This window comes from Pseudocercospora fijiensis (assembly GCF_000340215.1).
Source record: "Pseudocercospora fijiensis CIRAD86 unplaced genomic scaffold MYCFIscaffold_2, whole genome shotgun sequence".
Lineage (NCBI taxonomy): Eukaryota > Fungi > Ascomycota > Dothideomycetes > Mycosphaerellales > Mycosphaerellaceae > Pseudocercospora > Pseudocercospora fijiensis.
In genome coordinates, this window is record NW_006921533.1 from 2,826,416 (window position 1) to 2,850,115 (window position 23,700).

The window sequence follows — 23,700 nt, forward strand, 5'->3', positions numbered from 1 at the left end:
GTATATAAAGATAACTAATACCTACTCCTACTATATAGGGGATTACTAGGTTAAGGAATACAAAGCATACAAGGGAGAAGCAAGATATATATACTATACTAAAAGACACCCCTCTTAGGCGAAGGAATACTTAGTAAGAATATAGGTAGCTAGGAAGGCAAAGGAAGCTAGAATCAATACACTAAAAAGATATATAACAAGCTAGGGTAGCTAGGTATAGAAGCAACCTAGCTAAGTGCTACAAAAGAGGTCCAAACAAGATAATAGGTTTATATTTAGGGCCTTACTAGCACAAGAGAGTCACTAGCTACTAGGAAGACTAAGATACCTTAATATTGCAGGAAAGGAAGCAGGGTAGACAAAGCTTAGTCAAATATTAGTCTAAAGTAAGGGAAGACTAAAGGAAAACTTATAGGGAAATAATATAGATAAAACCTAATAAACATTGTAACATTACTAAACATTATATAGTATAATGTTAACAAAAGTAAAGACAAGGTATAGAGGAGCTTCCTTTAAGCACTAAACTTAAAAGAACATTATATTATTGCAATCTAAGAGCCCTAGCTCAACCTATATATAAAGAGACTAGCAACAGTTAAAGACCTAAGATACTACCTAATTATCTACAACTAGGGAGCCCTAAGGATATACATCTATATTAGCAAGGAGATAGATACAGAAACCTAGCAGGCTATACTATAGGAGGATAGGGACCTAATATTAGTTCAAGTAGAGACATCCTAAGGTATACTCTAAGTCTACTATATATACAACCTACTACTAGAATCAAGAAGCAGTACCTAACTAAAAACCCTAGAGAGACTCCCTAGAGTTATCTAGGGGAGTACCTACTAAATCCTACTTAGGGATTTTAACCTCTACTACCCCCTCTAGGGCTTAGACTTTACCCTAGCTTACTACTTCCTAGTAGGAAGACTAATTGATATATTAGAGAGGGAAGGAATAGAAATTGTTACCCTAAAGGGACTAATTACCTAGGAGGCAAGAGGAAGCAGTAGTATACTAGACCTATACTTTATATTATATTAGATTAGGAATAGGATTATAAGATATAGGGTCAACTAGGAACTAGAGGAATTATTAGACCACTTCCCGGTATAGATTGAGATAAATATCTAAGCTAATTAGGAAAAGGAACTAGAGGAGAAGCTTAATTAGAAAGGTACCTAATAGGGCAGGATTAGGGAGGAACTAGAAAGGGACCTAAAACTAGAGGAACTCTTAATAAAACACCTACTAAGGCTAGAGGATATTAATAAGGCAGTAGAAGAACTAATAGGAATCCTAAAACAGATAGCTAGAAAGTATACCCTAGTAAAGAAACATTTACTATACTAGCAAACATACTAGACTAGTAAGTATATAAGGAAGGTTAAAGTAGTAAGGAAGGCTAGGAGGCAGTAGACATAAACCTATACCTAGGAAGTATAGGACAACTACAATAAAGCCTACTAGGAAAAGAAGATCTAAATTAAGAAGGACAAGATACAAGAATAGAGATCTATAATAGGAATAATTATAAAGAAACTAGAGGAGATATAGAGGATAGCTAAATAGGCAAGGAGACCTAAATAGGATAAGGATATACTACTACAATTCCCGGATATTATAGACTAATAAGGACAAATGTAGACTACAATAGAAGGGAAAGCAAGAGCCCTAGGCTAATACTTCTTCTATAGAAAAGTATAAGTAGACCTATTAGATATAAAGGAGGAAGAATAAGAGACTCTACTACTAGGTATACTAGGAGATACCTAGGTTAAACCCGAAACTATTAAAAGGATCCTAAAGAAAATTCTAGGCAACAAGGCACTAGGAGAAGACAAGATCTACAACAAACTTCTAAAAGCATATAGGAAGGGGCTAGCCCTAGCACTAGCTAATATCTTTTTATAAAGCCTAGCACTAGGACACTACCTAAGACTATTTAGGAAGTCCCTAATAGTAGTGCTAAGGAAGCCCTAGAAGGAAGACTATATATAGCTTAAGGCCTATAGACTAATAGCCCTACTTAATATAATAGGCAAGGTGCTAGAAAAAATTATCGCTAAAAGGCTAATAACCTTTATCGAGGAAAGGAACATCCTTCCTAAAGGCTAGATAGGAGGAAGAAAGAAGAGGTTAATACTAACAGCTATAGAACTAATTATAGAACAGATTAAGTATATCTAGCACTATAGTTAAAACTAGGTAGCAACCCTCCTCTCCCTTAATATCTTAGGAGCCTTTAACAATGTCTCCTATAAAAGGCTCCTATATATACTTAAATAGAAAGCTATACTAAACTAGATAATCCAATTTATCTAGTCCTTCCTATAGGAAAGATTAATATAGCTTATTCTAGGCAAATTTAAATTAGACCTAATACTAACTGAAAAGGGAATCCCCTAAGGATTAATACTCTCCCTAATCCTCTTCCTTATCTTTATAGTAGACCTACTCCCACTCCTAGAATCAAAAAACACATTAGCATTAGGATTTGTAGATAATACAAACATCCTAGCCTAGTCTAAGACAACAGAAACCAACTGCAAGATCCTAGAAGAGAAGCACTAGGAGTATAAGAAATAGGTAAGGAGGCATAGAGCAAAATTCGCCCTAGAAAAGTACTAGCTTATCTACTTTAGCAAGGCTAAATTAACCTATAATATAAAGCAATCAATTACTATCTAGGGCTTTAAAACCTAACTATTAGCAGAACTTAGGGTACTAGGGATCTAGCTAGATCCAAAACTGAATTAGGGACTATAAGTAAAGAAGGCAAAGCAGAGGGCAGATGCTAATATACAATCTATTAATAGGCTTACAGCCTCTATATAGGGGGCTACATTCGAGAAAGCCAAAGTTATATATAAAGCAATTGTTAAGCTAGCAATACTATATAGAGTACAGATATAGATAGCCTAGGAGAAAACACTAAAGAGGATTAAGCAACTAGTTAGCAGGTCCTAAACCTAAAGCCTAAAGAAAATCCTAGGAGTATACAAAACTATACTAATAAGGGTAGTAGAAATAGAATTAGGGATCCCACTAGTTAAACAATACTTTAAGGGACTAAGACACTAATATATAGCAAAGACAATAGAATACCTAGCCTAACAGACTATCTAAAAGGCACTAGACAAGATAAAAGCCTAGTATATTAGGACTAGGAGGCGAGACAGACTATAAATAACTCCCTAGAAAGTCAAAGACCTAGAGCAATATAGAGTCTTAATAAGAGAAATGCTAGAGAAAGAGCTTTAGGGACTAAATATAAGGCTAAAGGAAGACAAGCCAAAGGGAGAGAAACAAAGCCTAGTAGAATTAATTGCTAGATACCTATAGGAGCAGGAATAGAACAAAATACAAGTTAGACTAGGAACCCCAAAGGCACTAATCAAATTTAGTTAATACAACTACTAGCTCTATAAGGACCTAAATAGGGCCGAGGCAAGCCTAGCTATCTAAATTAGATCTAAACATATTAGACTTAGATCTTACCTATTTAGAAGAAACGTCCTAGGAATTAAAAGCAGAGCTTGCCAATATAGCTACTAATCTTAGAACCCTAAGTATATACTGCTAGTCTACCCTTAATAGTTAGAAGGTAGAAGTGATTAGAGACTAAAAGCAATAGAAAGGGAATACGACAAGCTAATCTAGAGCAAAGAAGACCTAAAGAGGATAGTAAAGTAGATTATTAAATAGGGATTTGTATAACAATTCGCCCTAGTAAGGGAAACTAAGGAGTAGATAAGAAGGAGGGAAGAAGAGGGGGAAAGAAGGGCAGGGTAGCAGGCAAGGTAGTCAGAGGGTAACAACTATAACACTAGTACACCCTAGAGGAAGGAAAACAAGGAAACGAGGAAGATTAACACTTATAAATAGGACAGGAGGGAGGTTTTTACTAACTAAGTTGGTTTCCTACCTAAAACAATATATAGAAACAGACCTGCATAGGCCGAAAGGCACTACAACAGGCAAATGAAATATCTATCTATCTATATTCTATAATAGACCTATCTACGCCTAACGACGTCGCTACCCTTTAGCGGCTTCGATAACGAGTATTTAACCTTATAGAAGACATTAAAATAGATACTAATAGGTAGACTTTAATCTAGAAACTATATAGTAATTAATATATCCGGAAATCTACTAAAAAGCTGTCTATAATAATACCCTATATAGAGATAGGGCTATACTATAAGAAGTCCTACTTCTATTATATAGAAAAGCAGCGTATTAACAAGCTAAACAAGGAAGTAGTAGGTATTAAGGATAGGCGTATATTTAAGCCGCTTAAGAAGGAGTATAGAATAGGCTTTATTACTAAGGTTAAATACCGTAATAATAAGGCTACTAGAAGAGTTAGTATTCGTCGCTATACTACTATAACTAAACATATATATACGCTTAACTATCTTAATAGCCGGAAGGTTTGCTAATATATTAAAGATAAGGTTAAAAAGCAAATCGATTACTCGCTATAAGCTAGAAGAACCTTCGACGCCTTATAGGGGCAATATAGTAACAATCTCGGTATCTCTTATCTCGATATTAGTACTATATACAATGCCGCTAAACAATCGCCTTATTATAACTATAATAAGCGCTTTATAACTCTAGAAGAGAGAGGCAATACGGACCTTTAATTATAGGCTATTATACGGACTATAAAGGAGTATAACCTATACTTCTAATAGTTTAGTATTAATACTAAAGATAGTATTAGGAGAGGCTTTATATAGGTAATAGAAGAAGGTATTTAGTTATTAATAAAGTATAGCAAATTAATACTACTAAACGATATATACGAAGTTAATTAACTAGATTAGAAGCTATTTAACGTCCTTATAAGCGACGACAACCTTAAATAGCGGCCTATAGTATACGCACTACTAGAAAGCAAATATAGTATTATCTATACGTAAGCACTATTAAGATATTAATTAAGAGGCTATCTAAATTAATAACGAGTTAAAGAAGAAAGAGAGAGAGGTTCTCTCGCAGGAGAGGCTTTTATCTACTCGGCGGATGCCTTAGGCATTAGGTTACGTAACCCGAAGCTACGTAACCTTGAATTGTATATATAAGTCGCTAAGATTGTAATAGTACCCCCCTCTTTCGTAAGCGACGTCTACGGCGCTTTATCTACTCGTTATATATATAGTATTACGATTATAGCGACTAATAATAGTACGCTCGGTCGTATTAATATCGCTAAGTTAATAATACGTAGTTGCGGCTTACGCGGGTAGCGCTTATAATAGTCCTTTACTACTTCTCGTATATTAGTAACGTTCTCGGCGGCTTCCTATATCGGCTTATTATATCTAATCTACTTTACTTTATACTATACCTTATCTCCTTTACCTTTTATATCTAGTATTCTTTCTATCTCCTACTCTTCTTTACTATCGATAACTAGCGGCGGCGGTAGTTCGTATCGTTAACTAGGTATATCTATTTTAGGTACTAGTATAAGTAACGAAGTATAAAAGACGTTATAGATATATATTAAATTAGGTAGCTTTAGTTAATATACGTAGGGCGATATTACCCTAGTAATCTTATATAGTCCTAAGTTCTTAACGTCGAGTTTAACGTTAGGTCGATCCGTACTTATATCTTTAAGCGATAGAAAGACTTTATTACCGATATAATAGGTAGGAGCGGGTCGGTAGTATTAGTTAGTTAAGTCTTCTATACGAGATTGCTAATACTATATCTATTCGATAAGATATATTTTAAGGCTCTATAGGTAATCGATTTAGGCCTAAGTATCGTTATCTAACGGTAGATCTTCTTCTAGTAGGGTTAATAGTTTACTTCCGAGATAAGGATTATAAGTATAGCTAGCTTAGAATAGTAACAATCCGGTAGTTTCGGAGGGTATATTATTTATTATAAACTCGGCGACGGGGAGCTAGAGGCTCTAGTCGTCTTACTCGTAGTTTATATATAATTAGAAATATCCTTCGATAACTTTATTTAAGCGTTTAGTTTATCTATTAGTCTATAGGTAATAAGCGGTCGATAGATTACGCTTAATATATAGGCGCTTATATAAATAGTTCTAGAATTTAGAGATAAACTACGCGCTACGGTTAGAAGTAGTAGTATCTTAAAGACCGTAAAGCTTCTAAATATAGATAAGGTAGGTATCTACTACTACTTAAGCGTTCGAGTATCCTTCCTTATATACGAATAGAATAAGGTATTATATCTTAGTTAGTCGATCGATAACGATAAGGATCGAGTTATAACTAGAACTATTAGGAAGACTAGTAATAAAGTCTATTATTACGCTTTTCTATTAAGTAGTTAGTATAGATAGAGGCCGAAGAAGTCCTCGTTTAGCTTATTTTAAGGATTTAGTCCGGAGGTAGATATAGTAGGTACCGATATATCGTTCGACGTCCTCGTATATTCGTAGCTAGTAATAGCTATAGCTAATAAAATAGAACGTTTTTATAATACTAGGATAGCTAGCGGCGGAATAGTTATAGTATATATAGATAATATTAGTATAGAGCGACTTATCCGTTTCCTTAGCTTCTAGTATATAAAGGTAGTCGCGGTAGAATAGAAGGTTATTATTTTTAACTTCGTAGTCTAAGGGAGATAATAGGAGATTATTAGGAGGGTCTATTCTACTATAAAGGTATCCTTTTACTTACTAGAAGAGAGTATCCTTAATCGAGGTATTACGAATTCGCTTAGTAATATTCTCGGCGTCGATAAAGGTCTTAGCGCCGAGAGTTCCTATAGTAAATATAACTATACCGTTACTCGTAGTATTAATGCGGGCTTTCGTAAATTAAGGTTTATTATAACCCTCGCCCTAACCCTAACCCTAACCCTAAGGGTTATTATCGTAAAAAACGTAAAGATCGTAAAATTATCCGTTTCTTTAAGAATCGCAATTATTTACCCTAACCCTACGCAACCCTAACCCTAACCCTAACCCTAACCCTAACCCTAACCCTAAGGAGAAGATTTTATATATAGCGGATCGGAGGTCTACGGCTAGGTTATATAGCTTTAATATAAGCTAGTAGTTATATTTAATACGCGGGTCCTTAGCTAATAAAGGTAGGTCGGTAGAGCGACGTATAAGCGAGTTCGGCTTAGCTCCTTATCTACTAGGACGGTATATAATCTCGAAATTAAACCTACTAAGGAATTTACTCTAGCGAGCTTAGCGGCAATTAAGTTACTTAGTAGATATATAGAACTATAGATTACGGTAATCGGTAATAACTTAGATAGGCTCTTCGTTAGAGCAGTAACCCTCTAATTTAGGTCTCTATAATTTAAAGGCTTTAATAATAGCGAGAAGCTCTTTATCGTAGATCTCGTAGTTATATTTAGCGGGCGTTATCTTCTTCGAGAAGTAAGTAACGGGTTTCTATATACTATCGGTATATAGTTAAGATATAATACTAGTAGTAATATAATCGGAAGTATCGGTCTTAATTATTACGGATAGGTTTAGATTATAATAAGCTAATACCGGTATAGAGATAAATATAGTTTTAAGCCGTTCGAAGGAGTCTCGATAGGCTATTATCTATACAAAGGGCGTATCTTTATACGTTAGTAGGACTATAGGCTTAACGATATATACGAAGTTACGGATAAAGCGTCGATAGAAGTTTACGAAGCCGAGGAAGGACTATATATCTTTAATATTAGTAGGAATAGGCTAGTCGCGTACGGCTTCGATCTTCTTATCGTCTATATAGATACTATTAGTACTAATAACGAGGCCTAGGTACTTAACTATTATTACTTTAAATTCTAACTTTAATATATTAGCTCGTAGACCGGCTTTAAGGAGTACGTCTATTACTTAGCGAACGTAATAGCGATATTCTTCGATTAAATTAGAGTAGATAAGTATATTATCTAGATATATAGTATAGAATATATCGAGGAAGAGTCGGAGAGCGTTATTAATATATTACTAAAAGGTTAATAGTACGTTATAGAGCCCGAATAGTATAACCTTATATTCGAAGAGACTATAACGTATACGGAAGGCTATTTTCTACTCGTAACCTAGTTCGATACGAAGTTAATTAAAGGCCGAGATAATATCGAGTTTAGTATATATAACCGCTTTACTTAACCGATCGAGTATCTCCTAAATAAGAGGGATAGGGTATCTATTCTTTACTATAATCTCGTTTAGCTTACGATAGTCTACGTAGAACCGTAAACCTCTACCGGGTTTCTTAACGAATAGTACTAGCGAAGAGTACTATAAGGTTAATACTTAAATAAAGCCCTTATCGAGGTTATCCTTTAAATAGTTATATAAGACCTCTAATTCCTCGTACGATATACCGTAGAGCGGGCTATACGTTGTTTCCTTATCTATAATAATATCGATATAGTAATTCTATCTAAGTCGGTACGGTAGTAACTTCTTCGTATCTTTCTATAAGAATAATATTAGCCTACCGTAATAGTACTAAGGGACTTTATCGGCCGGGTTAATATACTTCTTCTTAGCTATCTCTTTCTCTATATCCCGTAATAATACGGCGAATACGAATAACTCCTTCTTTTTTATTTACTAGTCGAAGACCTATACGCTTACTAGAGCTATAGTTACGCCGCTAATATAGATAAGCGGTAGTAATAAGCGTTTCCGTACTAGTCGAGGTAACGGAATTAGCGGAGATAAGGGTAGAGATAGGAACTAAGTTAATACCGATCGGCGCGAAGGACAATCGCGCTACGCGTAGTACTTTCGTATCGAGTCGATAAGCTTTACTATATCGGTATCGTCCGATAGGTTATAAGCTAGTTATTATTAATAGTGCTACGTTACTACGGGCTCGGCGTAAGCTAGCGTATCGTTATCTTCGCGATCGGATAAGCTATAGGCGCGAACGATAGTATATAAGTTATTATAATATTCCTTATAGTAATCGGAGTTAAACTATACTTAGTTAAGCTTCTAGTCGATACGAGGGTTATATTTATTAAGCTACGGACGGCCGAGGATAATAGGATAATATCCTAATATAGTAAGGTAGAAGGCCCTATATTCGATATAGCTATTAATATTAATAGTCGCCCTAGCGTACTAAGTAACGTCTACTACGAAACTACCGTTAAAAGTAGTTAATCTACGAGGCTCCTTTAGGTTATAGATAGGGAGCTAGTATTAGTACGCGTAATATAAGTTAATAAAAGATAAACCGGTATAACCGTAATTAACTATTACTAATAATTAGTATTCGATATCCTACCCTATATCTAGCAAGCTAGACTAAGGCTTATTATAAGCCGTTAGAGTATAATATAAGACGAGATATTAATTATCGCCCTCGGGTATAATACTTCCTAATAATACTAATAAACTAATCTTTAAATCTTTCTACTATCGATATTTCTTTCTATAATAGTAGTATAGGTTCTTCGGAAATAACGGTATAAGTAACTCTATCGGTATAGGCTCTTAAACGCGACTTTGTTTAAGAGCTATACTTTTCCCTCCTTATCGCTACTATTATTAGCGTCCTTATCGTTTATAGGAGGTAGATCGGTCGGAGCGGTAGTACTAAAGGTAGAGATATTAGTATTTAGACGATTGCTATAGCCTTAGGCGCGGCAGATAAGCTCTAGATAAGTAGTATCGGAGTAGACGTAGTTACTACTATAGAAGCGGTATAAACCCTCGTAGCGGCGGCGATCTCTCTCTTCGATCGTTATACGGTAGCGATTATCCTAACCCTAACCCTAACCCTAACCTTAACTTTAAGTAGTAGAGAGGTCTATAGTATCTAGGTCGCGGACCGTCGTAGTCGTAGTCGTAGTAGTACTAGGGTTGTTATTATTATTCGCCGAGGTAAATTGTTCTTAGTTATTACGCGGAGCGATATATCCTTATAGAGCGTACTAATTATTAGAGCCGCTAGTATTATTACTACTACGGTTGTTATTCGACCCTTAGTTAGTAGTATTACTTAATCCTAGCTTAGTATTATCGCGGCTACTTTCTACGCGATACTAGCAAAGTCGATTATCGATAATAGTTAGTCGTCGATATAATACTAAGAAGTCGGTAGGTTTATTATATATATTACTAAGCGCTACTTTTAATTCGGAAGACAAGCTACGCTTAAAAGCGTTAACCTAAGCTCGGCCTTTATAACTAAGTAAGGCGTTAAGTCGATTAAACTCTATAAAGTAGTAAGTAAACTCCTTATTCTTCTACTTTAAGTTGTCTAGCTTATAACTAGCGGTAGCGACCTCGTTAGGATCGCCGAAGGTATTAACTAATAGATTGCGGAAGTTATCGAGATCGTCGAAATCTATAATTACGCTCTATTCGTCGTAACAGACGTATAGCTAGACTATCGAGCGGGCTTTACTAGTAGTATAACTATACGTATATATTAACTAGTCTTATAGTATTAGAAAGCAATTATTATTAATTGTTAACTTAATCGTAAGCTTAGTAAGAAAGGGCTTTAGCTTCTTACGGTCTCTATCGTATTTCTCTAGATCTAGATACTTCTCGCTCTTACTATATCTAGTATAGTTATTATCGTCGTCGAAGCTACGGTTAAATCGAAGGTAGCGGAGAGGGTCTAGTCGGTCGCGAGATCGTAGTACTAGGTTGTAACTAAAGTTAGCGTTAGTATTAAAGGAATTATCCTAACCCTTAGAGTTAGCGTTTAGACGACCGAAGCGTAAGCGGCTAAGGTAGTCGAAGGTACTAAGAGGTCGACGAGAACTACTACTACCTAGTATAGTATCTTTAGGTACTAGATATATATTAAACGGGCGACGGAATAGGGTCGGCTATTATCTAATATAGGTTCTTAGCCGACCGGATTGCGTAATAAGGACGCCTTAGCGTTACGACGAGTATAAGTAGCTTCTTTACTAGCTCGGCGGGCGATATCTTCTATAGAAGACTATTATTATTATAGACGTACGGCTTACTAAGCTAGGTTATTACGTTATTAGTACGCGATATTTAGTATATTACGTACTACTTCGGCGGCCTAGTATTAGTGTTCTACTTTAGCGCGAGCCTACGCTAACTCGTTATTAAGGTAGATATTAGTCTTATAATAAGCTTATTATACCTACTTAAGTATTTCTACCTCTTACTAGTATTGCTAACGAAGAGTAGCTACTAACTAATATAGTATAGTTATACGCTAAAAGATGTATTCGGCGGCCTCTTACTTATTTACTCTACTAAAGAGTTACTAGAAGTCTTAGAGATTACTAGGTAGAGGCTAATATAGTACGCTATCGATATCTATAAGGCTAGGTCGTATACCCTACGGTAGTTATAGCTCTAGTATACCGTTTAACTAGGCACTAGCTATTCCTACTCGGTTAGGCGTATTTATATATTCCGAGCCGCTACTATAATTAGTAGGCGGTCGTAAAGGATCTATAACAAATCGGCGGTATTACTACGGTCGAGTAGCTTACTATACCTAATATAGATTAGTATATAGGTCTTAATACGATACAAGGTTTGTTAGCGCTATCGTATAACGAGAAGCGTAAAAGGGCGATAGCGATCGCCGGCGATATAATTCTTCGTATAGATAAACGATAGTACCTACGACGTTATCGTAGGTAATAAAGGAACTCGTTATTCTATTAAGATATTAATTAAGAGGCTATCTAAATTAATAACGAGTTAAAGAAGAAAGAGAGAGAGGTTCTCTCGTAGGAGAGGCTTTTATCTACTCGGCGGATGCCTTAGGCATTAGGTTACGTAACCCGAAGCTACGTAACCTCGAATTGTATATACAAGTCGCTAAGATCGTAACAAGCACTTAGCTATATAGCTTCTTAGGGTCGTTATAGTAAGCCTAGCGGCTAGTAGTTATAATAGTTAGATAGTCTATTCCTAATAACTCGGTATCTAAATAATAGGCTATTCGAGATATATTTCTATAGGTTTATACCTACCTATACTAACGACACTCGTTATAGACTATCTACCGCAAATTTCCGCTTAAGAGTGCCTATAAGAAGGTCTATAAGAAGCTCGTATAGGTTATACTATACGTAGAGTCTAAGGAAGAGGTAGAGGTTAGAATATAGGCTACTTTTAATACCCTACCTAGCGGCAAGAACGACGAGAAGTATAGCTATATAGAACGAGAATAGTTAGTCGAGTACGCTTAGATATAGACTACCTACTAGCGGAGGAACAACCTACTACTTATACGTATAAGTACTATATAATAGTACCTTCTATCCTTTTCTAACGGGTATTTACTAACTGCTATTACTTAGGTATATATAACGTCGCTAGTTAAGGGTTACTACTCGGATTTTAAGAGCGATATTAGTACTATTAAGAGCAACTTCTTACTCTCCGGCACTCTTATATACTCGCTAAAGGTAGATAGGAAGTAGTATAATAATACTAATAAGGCTTCTACGAAGGATAATATACTTTATCTATTTAGTCGACTATAAGGCGATTGCGAGCAGTTTAACGAGCTTCTATATTGCCTTTAAAGCCTTATTGCTAAGCAGTATCGACTCGCTTAGAAGCGCGCTAATAGCGGCCTTCTAAATTAGTTACAATATTAACTATAGATCGATAACTATATCCCTAATATATACTAGTATTACTTCTAGAAGCAGTATTACTAACTGTATCGCTATATCTAGTACGATTAAGAGATTAAAGGCAGTAGAATAACTACTTAATAGGTAGATTACTATATAGACTATTTCTTCGACCCTAAAGGCTTTAATAGCGATATTAACTTAACTAAGATATACTTAGAATAGCTTATTAACGAGAATCTACTAGAAGAAGATAAGGAAGGTAAGGTAGAGCTTCTTCGTACTATTACGAAGGACCGTTATCTTCTATTACGTAGTATACTCGAGAATATTATATACGACTATTATTAGAAGGCAAAGTAGGTAGAGGCCGTTATTCTAGCTAACTTGTTATATGCCTATCGGACTAATATTGCTATATAGTATTAGTCTAAATATATACGACTATCGGCGGTAGTAGAGCTATTATAATAGCTCTAGTAGTATCGATAGCGATATAATAATAGCACGTTATTTGCTATCTAATAAGCGTAGGTCGATATAGGCGTAGGCGCCTCGCTATTAGTCTACGCCTTACTATTAGTCTACTAGTAATAACAATCTCGCTAAATATAATAACTACGATAGGCGAGGGACCTATTCTCGCTAGAAAAGGGCACTTAGCGCGCGCTAGAGTATATAGCGACTACTTTCTATACTAATTAGTATAGAAACAGTTACTACTATCCTCCGCTATCGTTCTAGCCCTCTCCGCTATCGCAATTTAAGCCTACGTAGGTAACTAACTTAGTACTATAGAATATATATACTATAGGCGATAGTACCTTCTAATATAGCATATCTTCTTTAAACGACGGTAGTTTAATAGACGTAATACGCTAGGTCCTTTACTAATAGCGCCTTCTATATATACCTACTATACTAAGCGGTCTTCGTTACTCTATAGCAGCTACTAATATACCGACGCTATAGCTATTAAATCTATTAAATTATATACTATAATAATAGTCGCTAATAGATATATTATAACTTAGTAATTAGTAGGTAGGGGTATTTATTAACGACGGACGATACTTATTAGAAGAATAGCGGCGGCTATTTAATAGTAGGACCTTTAGTAGTAATCTATACTATAGTAGTAGTAGTAGTAGCGGTAGCGGTAGCGGTAGCGGCAGCGGTAGCGGCAATAGACAATAAAGTAAGAGCAAGTAGATATATCTCGAATTTAGCGTAATAGCTATACTATACATTAACTTTAGCTTTATTAAGTTATCGCTAGCGACCTTAGTAGAAATTACTATATTCCTAAAGCCCTTTTGAATTTAAAGCACATTTCAACCAAATTCATTAGGGGAGTTGCTAGCAACTCGAGGTAAGGGGTGGGACTGGGGTAAAAGTGGGTCGAGCCAATCAGCGCGAGTTGCTGATATATAGGCCACTGCCTCAGCCTGTCTGTCTGTCTGTGCGACAAGGCCTTCCGGGTTGCCGCCGCCCTGCCGAGCCGAGCCGAGCCGACCCAAGCCTGCTTGTCCGCTTCTATGCTTGCTCGCTCCTACACCAGTGCGTGACTGATGGGAGAATGAAGGATTGATGCACGAAAGCAGCACCGCTTCGGAGGCAGAAATTCGCAATGTCCCTCCCACTCCGGAATGGAGGCCATCGTCCGCCCGTTCTGCTGTGCTGTCCAGTCCGTCTTCCGTCACAAGGTATGTGCCTTCCGACTTCCAGGTGGTTACGCGCACGCCAGCGACCAGCGTGGTGTCGCCTTTGACGGCATATGGACTCTGATGCCGAGCGGCCTCAGCAAGGCTGCCATGCCACTTGCACCACCCAGCCTGGAGCCTCACGCCGCACAATGTTTGGAACATTCTGACACATGCTGCAGTTCCCTTACTTCTCCTCACTCACTAGCGTTCCGCCTTTCCAATCGTCTCTCACATGGCATGGACTCGTCTGCTGCTCCCGAGATAGCCCCTCACGAGGCATCAATCTGCGAACAGCTCACCCGCAAAATCATCCTCTGTAATGCAGCGGGGAGTATAGCTGTGCAGTCGCCCGCATCATCAGCAGCATCGTCGACCAACCCTCCACTAGCTGTTGTCCTACAGGAAGCATCAACCACCATCCGCTATCATGCCAAATGGTTTGCTCCCCCTGCTCTCGACACCCTTCTCCAGCATGCCTTGGATGGCGCAAGCAGGTCTTCTTCCACCACCGACCTATACGCCGCCTTGACCCTCATCGACACCATTGGCATCTACTCCCTGATCCCCACGCTCCTTCCGCCAGTGCGATTCATTGCCTATGCATACTATCAAGGAAGCCGCTCCAACCGACACCGGAAGCTGACCCAGCATGCGTGGATGGTCGCACAGCATATCATCGACTCGCACCTGGGAGGCCAATTCGCCGACGCACTTCTTGATGTTATCAGTGACCATCGAAGTGTGCTCTCCAAGTACAAATTTGCCGCAACTATAGGCGCCCTCATGATCACCACACAGAAGTTGCTGCCGGACCGAAATATCGGCGCGCACGCCTTACAGCCTATTCAGCTTTTGCTTGGACTACAACAGGCGTCGGTCGGAGATCACGCCATCCTTCGGGAACAAGTGACTATCCTTGTAGGAACCCTGTTGCGAAATGAAGCCATCACCCACGATATTGCTAGCGACGCCGGATTGGGACTGTGCCTGGAGCTTGTCAGCAGCTGCGTGGTCCATGCCTTGGATAGAGAGACCCTTGACTTTCTATTTGTTGCGTTGGAGCCTAGAATTGGCAAATTCGAATTGCGCCATCAGCCAGATTTAGCACGTCTATTTGTGGATGCACGTCGACCACTACCCTCATCACTCTCGAAGGAACTACTTGTGCCATGGCAGAGATATCTCATGCTGGACGAGCTTGAGACGTGGGAAAGTGGCTATCGAGAGTTGCTGGCAAAGCTCAGCGACTCAAGCCTTTACCTCGAAGAGCTGGAAGAGTTCATCAATATCAGCGTCTCGGCCTACTTTCAGAGTGACAATACTGTAGCACGGCGGGACTTTGTCTACACCCTGCAAACCTTGATCCAAGACAAAGGCACCGCTGTCCCCGCGGTCGAGGTTCTATCAAGAGGCTTGGTCAGAATATTCACCTACAAAACGCAGAAGGAGAAATGGGAGGCGCAACGAAACTGGCTTTTTCCATTGCTTTGCAATGTCGCAAAGTCCAGCGTCGAAGTGACGAGAATGCTGCTGAGTGTGCGAGCAGATGCTGCGGGAGAGGGATATCTGAGCCGTGCCTGGACATGTGAACCGAACAACCACGATCTCGTCCGATCGACAAACATTCATGGCCTATCGTCGCTCTCCCTCAGCGCCTTGGTTGATTCCATCCACGGTATGATCGTTCGTGCGCCCGAGAGATGGGAGGTATACAACACTTTTCTGAGGTCACTGCCTGCACTTGTACGCAATCATGCACTATGGCATGGCAATCACCACCAGATCAACTCTCTCCGGACCGCAATCTGTGAGCACCTTATGGCAGACTCATTTGTGGATCCACCGAATGAGACCGGCTTGACCAAATCCTACATCGTGGCTCAATTGGTCCAGATTCTGACCGCGACCATCAGCTATCACCAACGCCTACCGAGGAACGACATCAAGACAGCCATTGTGACCATTATCAACGTGGCTGGATCCAGAGACCACACTGTCAGTGTCCACTGCATACACGCGCTGACGATATCATGCTACGAGCTACCTGAAGTGATGGCTGGTTACATGGACGCGATCATTAATAAGATGGCTCGGATGGTTACGCAGAGGAACCTGGCTTTATACGTCCTCGAATTCTTCGCCGGCCTTTCTAGATTTCCGGATCTACAAGATCGTCTGCGCAGAGAAGATTTCAAGCGTATTTTCGGCGTGTGCCACAGCTACCTTCAATCCGTGCGAAGCACATCAATGCTGGAGCGCAAGCGGACTCCAAGCTCTGAGCAAAGTGCAGGCTTGAGCAGCACCAATTCAATCGATGACATGGCTCAATACGTGTATGCCCTTGCGCACCATGTCATAACATTTTGGTATATGGCGCTTCGGAAGGAGGACCGGCATGGACTGAAAGAGTACATCACAAGCTGCCTGAAATATACCGATATCGATGGAACGGAGCATATAGAAGATCAGGGTCTGGTGACCATTGACCTCATGGACCGAGTTGACGCAGATGAGATCAATAGCACTCCTCTCGGTACCGTCTTCGATACGAGTGATGGACGCATCATCACCCGACATCGTGTTACAGGAATTCTCGTCATCACAACTGAAACAGCGCTGCGGACCGGAAAGACCATTGTCACAATTCGGCGACCTTCAGGTTCCGCACAGCGACTCTTATCATCTCACATGGAGCACGATCTTGAGAGCGCTGGAGACCTCGAAGCGCGATTCACTGCTTCGGTGACTGTGGAAAATGACACTCAGGACTACATCAGTGTATTTCCAGATGATATCACCGGTCGAACTTATGGCAAAGTCGCCATACCTAGACCTTCTTCTGCCCTGGGCTCATTCGAGATCATAACATTACCGGAAGATGAAGCAGTCATGCGAGCGATCCAAATGCTGGACCGGACACCAGCCTTGGACTCTCACAAAGCAGGAGTTATCTTCGTTGGAGAAGAGCAGACGTCGGAAGATCAGATTCTGCTGAACACGTCAGGAACACCTGACTACCGAGAATTTCTCGAAGATTTGGGCTCCTTAAGGAAATTGAAAGATGCCAAGTTCAACACGCAGGGCCTGGACCGAGCCATGGATGCCGATGGCGCATACACCATTGTCTACAACAACGACGTTACCGAGTTGGTCTACCACATCACCACATTCATGCCAAACGATGCTCATGACCAGAAGATGACCATCATCAACAAGAAGCGTCACATCGGCAACGACTTTGTCAACATTGTCTTCAACACGTCCGGCCACGAATTCGATTTCAACACCTTCCCGTCTGCATTCAATTATGTCTATATTGTTATCACGCCATCCGAGCGCACGAGCTTCCTCCAAGCACGAGAGTTCACGTGTACCAAGGACAAGAAAGAGCGGTTCTACAACGTGCGCGTACTGAACCGGCCTGGCTTTCCGAGTCTTTCATCTGCCGGCGAAAGGAAGGTCATTTCAGGCGCATCATTGGGTGGTTATGTCCGGAATTTGGCATTGAATGCGTGTGTCTTCTCGCTCATGTGGCAGCAAGGGGACACGGGCGAATATCCATCCAGCTGGCGTCAGAGATTACAGATGATCCGGCGTCTGCAGTACAAGGCCAAGGCGGCCTCTTGAGATACCCCCCAAAAGTTGTTGTGTAGGATAGATATGATGTAGGAAGCGTGCGACTGCTTTGGCGGCACGACCAAAAAGTTTTTTGCTTTTTGATCACGACACCAAGGCTGGCTTTTGGCATCACGTGCGTCTCCTTGTGGAATTCTGAAATTCTGAGGCGACCTCCGATGCTGGCAATGTTGCGCTCCAGACCGTGACCACTCACACTAATGAGGTATTCTACTCGAGAAAGCTGCAAAGAGACGGGCAAACGTGTGAAAAAGCAAGCGGTGACCGAAGGCATAAGTATCTTGCTCACGGCATTTCCCTGAAGGTGCGTGGTGCTCTTCGGCTTTCGACCGCGACGTTCGAGGCTGCTGGAATGCTTGCTTGACAACGAGTGGCTACCCCAGACGGGCACTAGCGGTGACAGCACACGGCCTTGGCTCGGTGTAGTTCTCGAATTGACGTAATCAATGCTTTGCGGAGCCACGCCTCATCATCCCTCATGTGAACGGATGCAGGGTTTTTCCTGATGTCCATCTCAGCCTCGATCAGCAATGGGAGCGGGAGCGGGAGCCACTGGGAGAGAGATGTGGAGCTCGGTGATGGTATGTATGGTTTGTGTTGATGCTCACCATTGATGGGGATGATTACTGAGAATCCGGCTGTGAATCATAAACATGTCGTTGCTCGCAATCATTCGTACCGCGGCGCACTACTTGACCGTGAACGATGCTGCTTCGGGTTGCCGAGATCCCCTGCGGGTTCTGCAACAGTTCGTTACCGGCGTCCTCCAACCGCCAAGGGGGGGGGGGGGGGGGGGGGGCCATCGGCTCGGCCGGGCCGACCGCTTGTCAAGTGGACTGAGCGGTGGAGCGCAGACTGCAGCGCGCGTAGGAGTGCGCTCAGTTCAGTGCAGCCTCGCCTGTCTGTGTATTCATGTTGCCAATCATCTGCGATGGGGTGCTGCCGTGCTGCGATGACTTGCAGGCACTCCTTTCACTCGCGTGCGCACGTTCGTGCGTTGAAGACGGCGCGGGGAGAAGAAAGCGGAGACGGATGAGACAGTTCCAGAGATAGCGCGAGTGCGGAATGCTGCTGGCTGGTAGACATCAGGCGGCATAGCAGAGCAGAGCAGAGCACATGCTGAGGCTGAGGCTGATGATTGCCGGCGCGAGCAGTTGCCATTGTGTCCACACAGATAGATGTACTCCGTACCAGACTGGATCATCATAATCACATGTAGCACCAAAGCGCATCAGGGTCGGTCATTCAGGCCCATGCATCCTACAGCAGAATGCAGCAGGTAGCAATAAAGGTGGGGAGGCGAGTGCATGCTCAGGCGGGCAATCTGGCCCAGGCTCGAGGGCGTGGATGATTCGGCACCGGCACGGGCACTACTCGCTGCCTTCTCACAGTACAGTACGTACAGCGTGCAGTACTGCTCGTCCTTCTTGTTGTCGCTGTCCGCGTCGGAAGACACATTCGTTTCGACGCTGTTGCTTCTGCTGCAAACTAAGTTTGACCAGGTCGTGGTCGCGTTCGGCTTACGTGCTTGAACGTGCGTCTATCTCCCTCCCTTTCCACCACCACCACCAACGCACAGCACGAGCGACTGTTGCTAGCAGGAAACACTATACAGTGCGTCCGGGAAGGCTGGCAGCCAGCGGTGCCTCACACATCTGCCGTTGCAGACACCCACCGTCCCAGGCAGGCAGGCACCCGGCTGTCTCTCGCGCGCCGCCCCGGAAGAGTTATGCGCCGTTAAGGATCCAAAAAAAAGAGCGTCGCCGTGGGATTGCGTTGCTCCGCGCAGTCACGGTGACAGTGGGCGGAGCTGCTCTCGCACTCCTCCAGCAGCTCCACTCCGCGCCGACGGCCGCCGCCGTCAGTACACGTCGAGGCAGCGTGGGAAAAGCAGTGAGCAGGGAGTGTGCGGCCCCTCGGGCCTCTAGACCGCAGGCACTGCTGCCAAGATGGACTCGAGGTCGGGCATGGGCGAATGGGGTGATATGGAAATGTTCAACAACTCCAACTTCGAGGACTCGATGCCGGCCGAGTCGCCCTTCGGCATCTTCACGAACCTCGACGGCTATACCGACGACCCGCGACGAACACCCTCCAAGTCCGAAGCAACCGCGAATGCGCAGGCTGGCCAAGGTCAAGGGCCTATGTCGATACCGATGTCGATGGCGATGCCTATGCCGCCTATGCCTATGCCTATGGTGGCTTCTGCCTCCGCTGAGAGCTCAAGCCAAGACTCCGCCTCCGACACATCGAGCCGGCGCAAGCGGAAAACAGAGTCAGAGTCGCCCATCTCAAATCCGGTGACAGAGTCAGGGAAGGCGCAGGTGAAGATGGAGGATGCCAAGATGAGTATGGGAGACATGCAGCCAGGCCCGACTTACGACCACTTCTCACAGCCCATGCACAATCTATCCCTAGAGCAGAGGAAGAGCTATGGCGACAGCAACATGAGCCAGTTTGACTTCAACAGCGCCGCATCCAGTCCAATTCAGGCCGGGGACTTCAATACCGCCATGTCTCTGGATGCTCACGTCCATATGCCCGCTGCTACCATGGCCAATGCTGCACAGTTTTCGCAGGACTCGCCTGTCCAGACCATCAATCCTGGTATGTTTGCCATGGCTGGGTCACGCGATCAGTCTCCTGCAACCAACCTCATGTTCAACCAACCCTCTCCCAATGCCATATTTTCTACCCCTTCATCGGATAGTCCGGAGACCTTCAGCAGCGCTCAGTGGAATACATCACTCGCTCAGAACCCGCAATGGCCCGGCGATTTCGCAGGTCAACTGACTTCTCCAGGTGGCATTACTTTCACCCCATCTCCGGTACCGAATGGTGGCACTCCTTCTGGACCTTCTCGAGCAATTACTCGACGTGGCCGTTCTCCCTTGCACATTGCTCCAATTTCGACCAAGTCCCGAGTGGAGACACAGATCAATGTTGTAATGACTCTTGAGAAGCCACCTGCTGGTATAGAATACCTCCATTTGCCACTCCACACGATAGCGAAGTCGAAACTTCTGGCGAAGGAGGAATTTGACAAGTCAAAGGTCCTAGAGCTGCATACCATGCTTGTCTGTACGAGTGCAATGCACAACCCACAATTCAAGGAAAAGGCTCTTCAGAGAGCCGCTGCCCAGAACAACGAAGAAGTACAAAGGCGAGCTGAGCTTATGCGAGACGCAAACGACGAGGATAAGAACGACTCCAAGAACGTAGATGACGCAGACAAGACGGCAAATGGAGGCGAAGTCAGAATCTGCAGCAATTGCATACAACGCGAGAGAAAACGCGCAGGCAGGAAGAAAACGAAACGAGAAGAAGAACAGCAGCATTGGGAGCGATTCGAGACGGAACGGGTTGTTGTCTTCAATTCGAATGAGTACTTGCCATTTAAGCCGTGTGATCCTGGAACTTATTCGCAGCGAGATACTGGCGTTGATGGGGAACAGTACATTCCGCCAGACGGAGCCCTGCATGTTACGGCCGCGATGCGCATTGCATGCTATTGCAGACACCAGAGCGAGAAGGAAGGTTTCCAGGTCATCTTCACCATGAAAGATCAGCAGGGAAATGTGGTGGCACAACAAATGTCGGATTCCATTCTCATCACGGACGACCACAAAACACATCCTCAGAGCTTCTCGGCTACAGTGCCGAGCGAAGGCTTTTACCAGAACCCAGGCTTCCTACCACATGGATTAGCGATGTCACATTCCATGGTTGACATGTCAGCACACGTCCAGCCTTTCACCTCATCCCGATCTGCTGGAAATCTACCCGCGCTCGCATACGGCGCTCAGTTCAATCCTAATAGCCATGTTCATCAGCTTCCAGGATCTGGTTATGCCTCCCAAACAACATCTGCCACGATGACGCCAACAAGTCTCTCGAGACCTGGATCGCCTACCAGCGCAGGACAAACAGGACCTAACAAGAAACGGAAATCATCAACATTCCACAGAAAGGTGCCGAGTGGACTCACCATGACTCCACGAGTAGACACGAGTCAGCCACCGTCATCGAACGTGCCGTCCGCAATATCAATGACTTCACAATTTTCGCCAACCGGACAGGGCTTTCCAAATCAGATGAATCAGTCCTACATGACCATACCAAACAACAATGGACCAGCACAGTACTTTGGCAGTGGACCTCCTACGCCCAACGAGAGCGGGCCCTTCAACTTCAGTCAACCGCAGGTAGACGTTTCTCGGATGCAAGGTAACCAAGCATACTTTTCACATCCATCGTCTGCGGTACCCAGTAGAGCATCGTCGCCCGTGCTGCAGACACGAGGCGCAAACATGGCGGCTTATGCTCGGCAACATCCTATACAGACGCCCACAAACACAGTTGGATCGAGGCCGCAGCAGGTGTTCCAAGCACCGCCTGGTTCTGCTGGCGGCGATGCCAACCAGGTGCAATACCCTTCCATCACCAGAATCACACCGAATGAAGGCCCAGTCAGTGGAGGAACTGAAGTTGCCATCTTTGGCGACAACTTCGTCACAGGAATTCAGGTGCAGTTCGGCGACCAAATTTCACCCACCCAAGTGCTGTCTCCCAATTCCATGCTCACGATATCGCCGCCCGGAAGAGTAGGATCGGTGCATCTTACCCTTCTACAACCGCCCGGGACGCCGCCGTACCCGGCGCCAGCCAGCAGGCCGATTTATCGATACACGCAGTACAACGAGGAAATGATGGTTATGGCACTAAAATTCTTGTCGGAGCAGCAGTATGGCAATACCGACACTTGGCAGAACTTTGCACAGCAAAGCGCAACGAACTTTGTGCAATCTCGTGTGAGTCGCGCAGGCCTGGGTCAAACACAGGGCTATCCCATAGGCCATTGAATGATGCTGAATGCTTGACAGTGGAGATCATGAACCCAAAGTCCGGTGCACGTGTCAATGACTGATCGCTCACCGCTTGAGACTCAAAGCTGTATCGAGCTCCTAATCCGGTCAACTGTCCCTTTCTTGGTGCGAATATTTGATCCGTTGGCAGCGTATGATTCCAGCCGCCATTGGCTGTCGGACAGAATCGCGGCCTTCCTGGCTCTTTTCTGCACGGTGCGGATTTCTCGTGGAGTCTGGAGTATGTCGGTGATGCAGATTGCGCGGCGCAGGATGTTCGAGCAGCAGCCATGTGCGCGTATCAGTTCGATGGTCATGCAGCATCGTTCTGCGAACCGATCGAAGTTACCGGCGCTATGATGTTCTCAGCTTGCCGTGATTTTGCAGTCATTGACGCAGGCCGGACGTCGTGCACATCAGTCAGCTCCTTTTCGCAGCGCAGCCAGGTGTGAAGACTTTTAGTCTCTGATTTGTGCACGGTGGGAGGGCGGGCTCATGAACAGTGAATAGCATGTCCTTGATGCTCATGTCGCTTTGTTCTCTCGCGCTTTACACCTGCCATGCAATCTAGAATTTTGGCTCTGTTTGCGCTGGAATAATTAACTCCTGACGTGATCAGTCTCAGGGGGCTTACTGGAGTTGCGCTCAACTCAGTAGTCTGCAATTACCGCTTGTAGGCATCGCCCACCTACCTAGGGACTCGACGAAGCATCTTTCAGGCAGAATTCGTTCGAATTGTGAGGCTGCAGAAAGCACGGAAGTTGGGAAAGAGTTGTCACTCAGGATTAGGGAATACGTCTCACTCGCCGGGGAGAAGAGTGCAACGCTGGACCAGTTGAGTGTTAGGTACCTGGACGGCTCAGCAGCCACGAGGCAGTTGGCCCGGAATTTGCCGCCATCGGGACTCC

The 23,700-nt window shown here is 43.2% G+C and overlaps 1 protein-coding gene across 1 annotated transcript; it reads left to right on the forward strand.

Annotated features, from left to right (window-relative positions):
- Positions 1 to 14,123: 14,123 nt before the first annotated feature.
- On the forward strand, positions 14,124 to 17,918 carry MYCFIDRAFT_81843 (Rap/ran-GTPase-activating protein; the record flags this gene model as incomplete). Its single annotated transcript, XM_007924610.1, has 2 exons — positions 14,124 to 14,145; positions 14,314 to 17,918. The coding sequence occupies 2 exons, from the start codon at positions 14,124 to 14,126 to the stop codon at positions 17,916 to 17,918; spliced, it is 3,627 nt and encodes a 1,208-aa protein (XP_007922801.1).
- Positions 17,919 to 23,700: the final 5,782 nt, after the last annotated feature.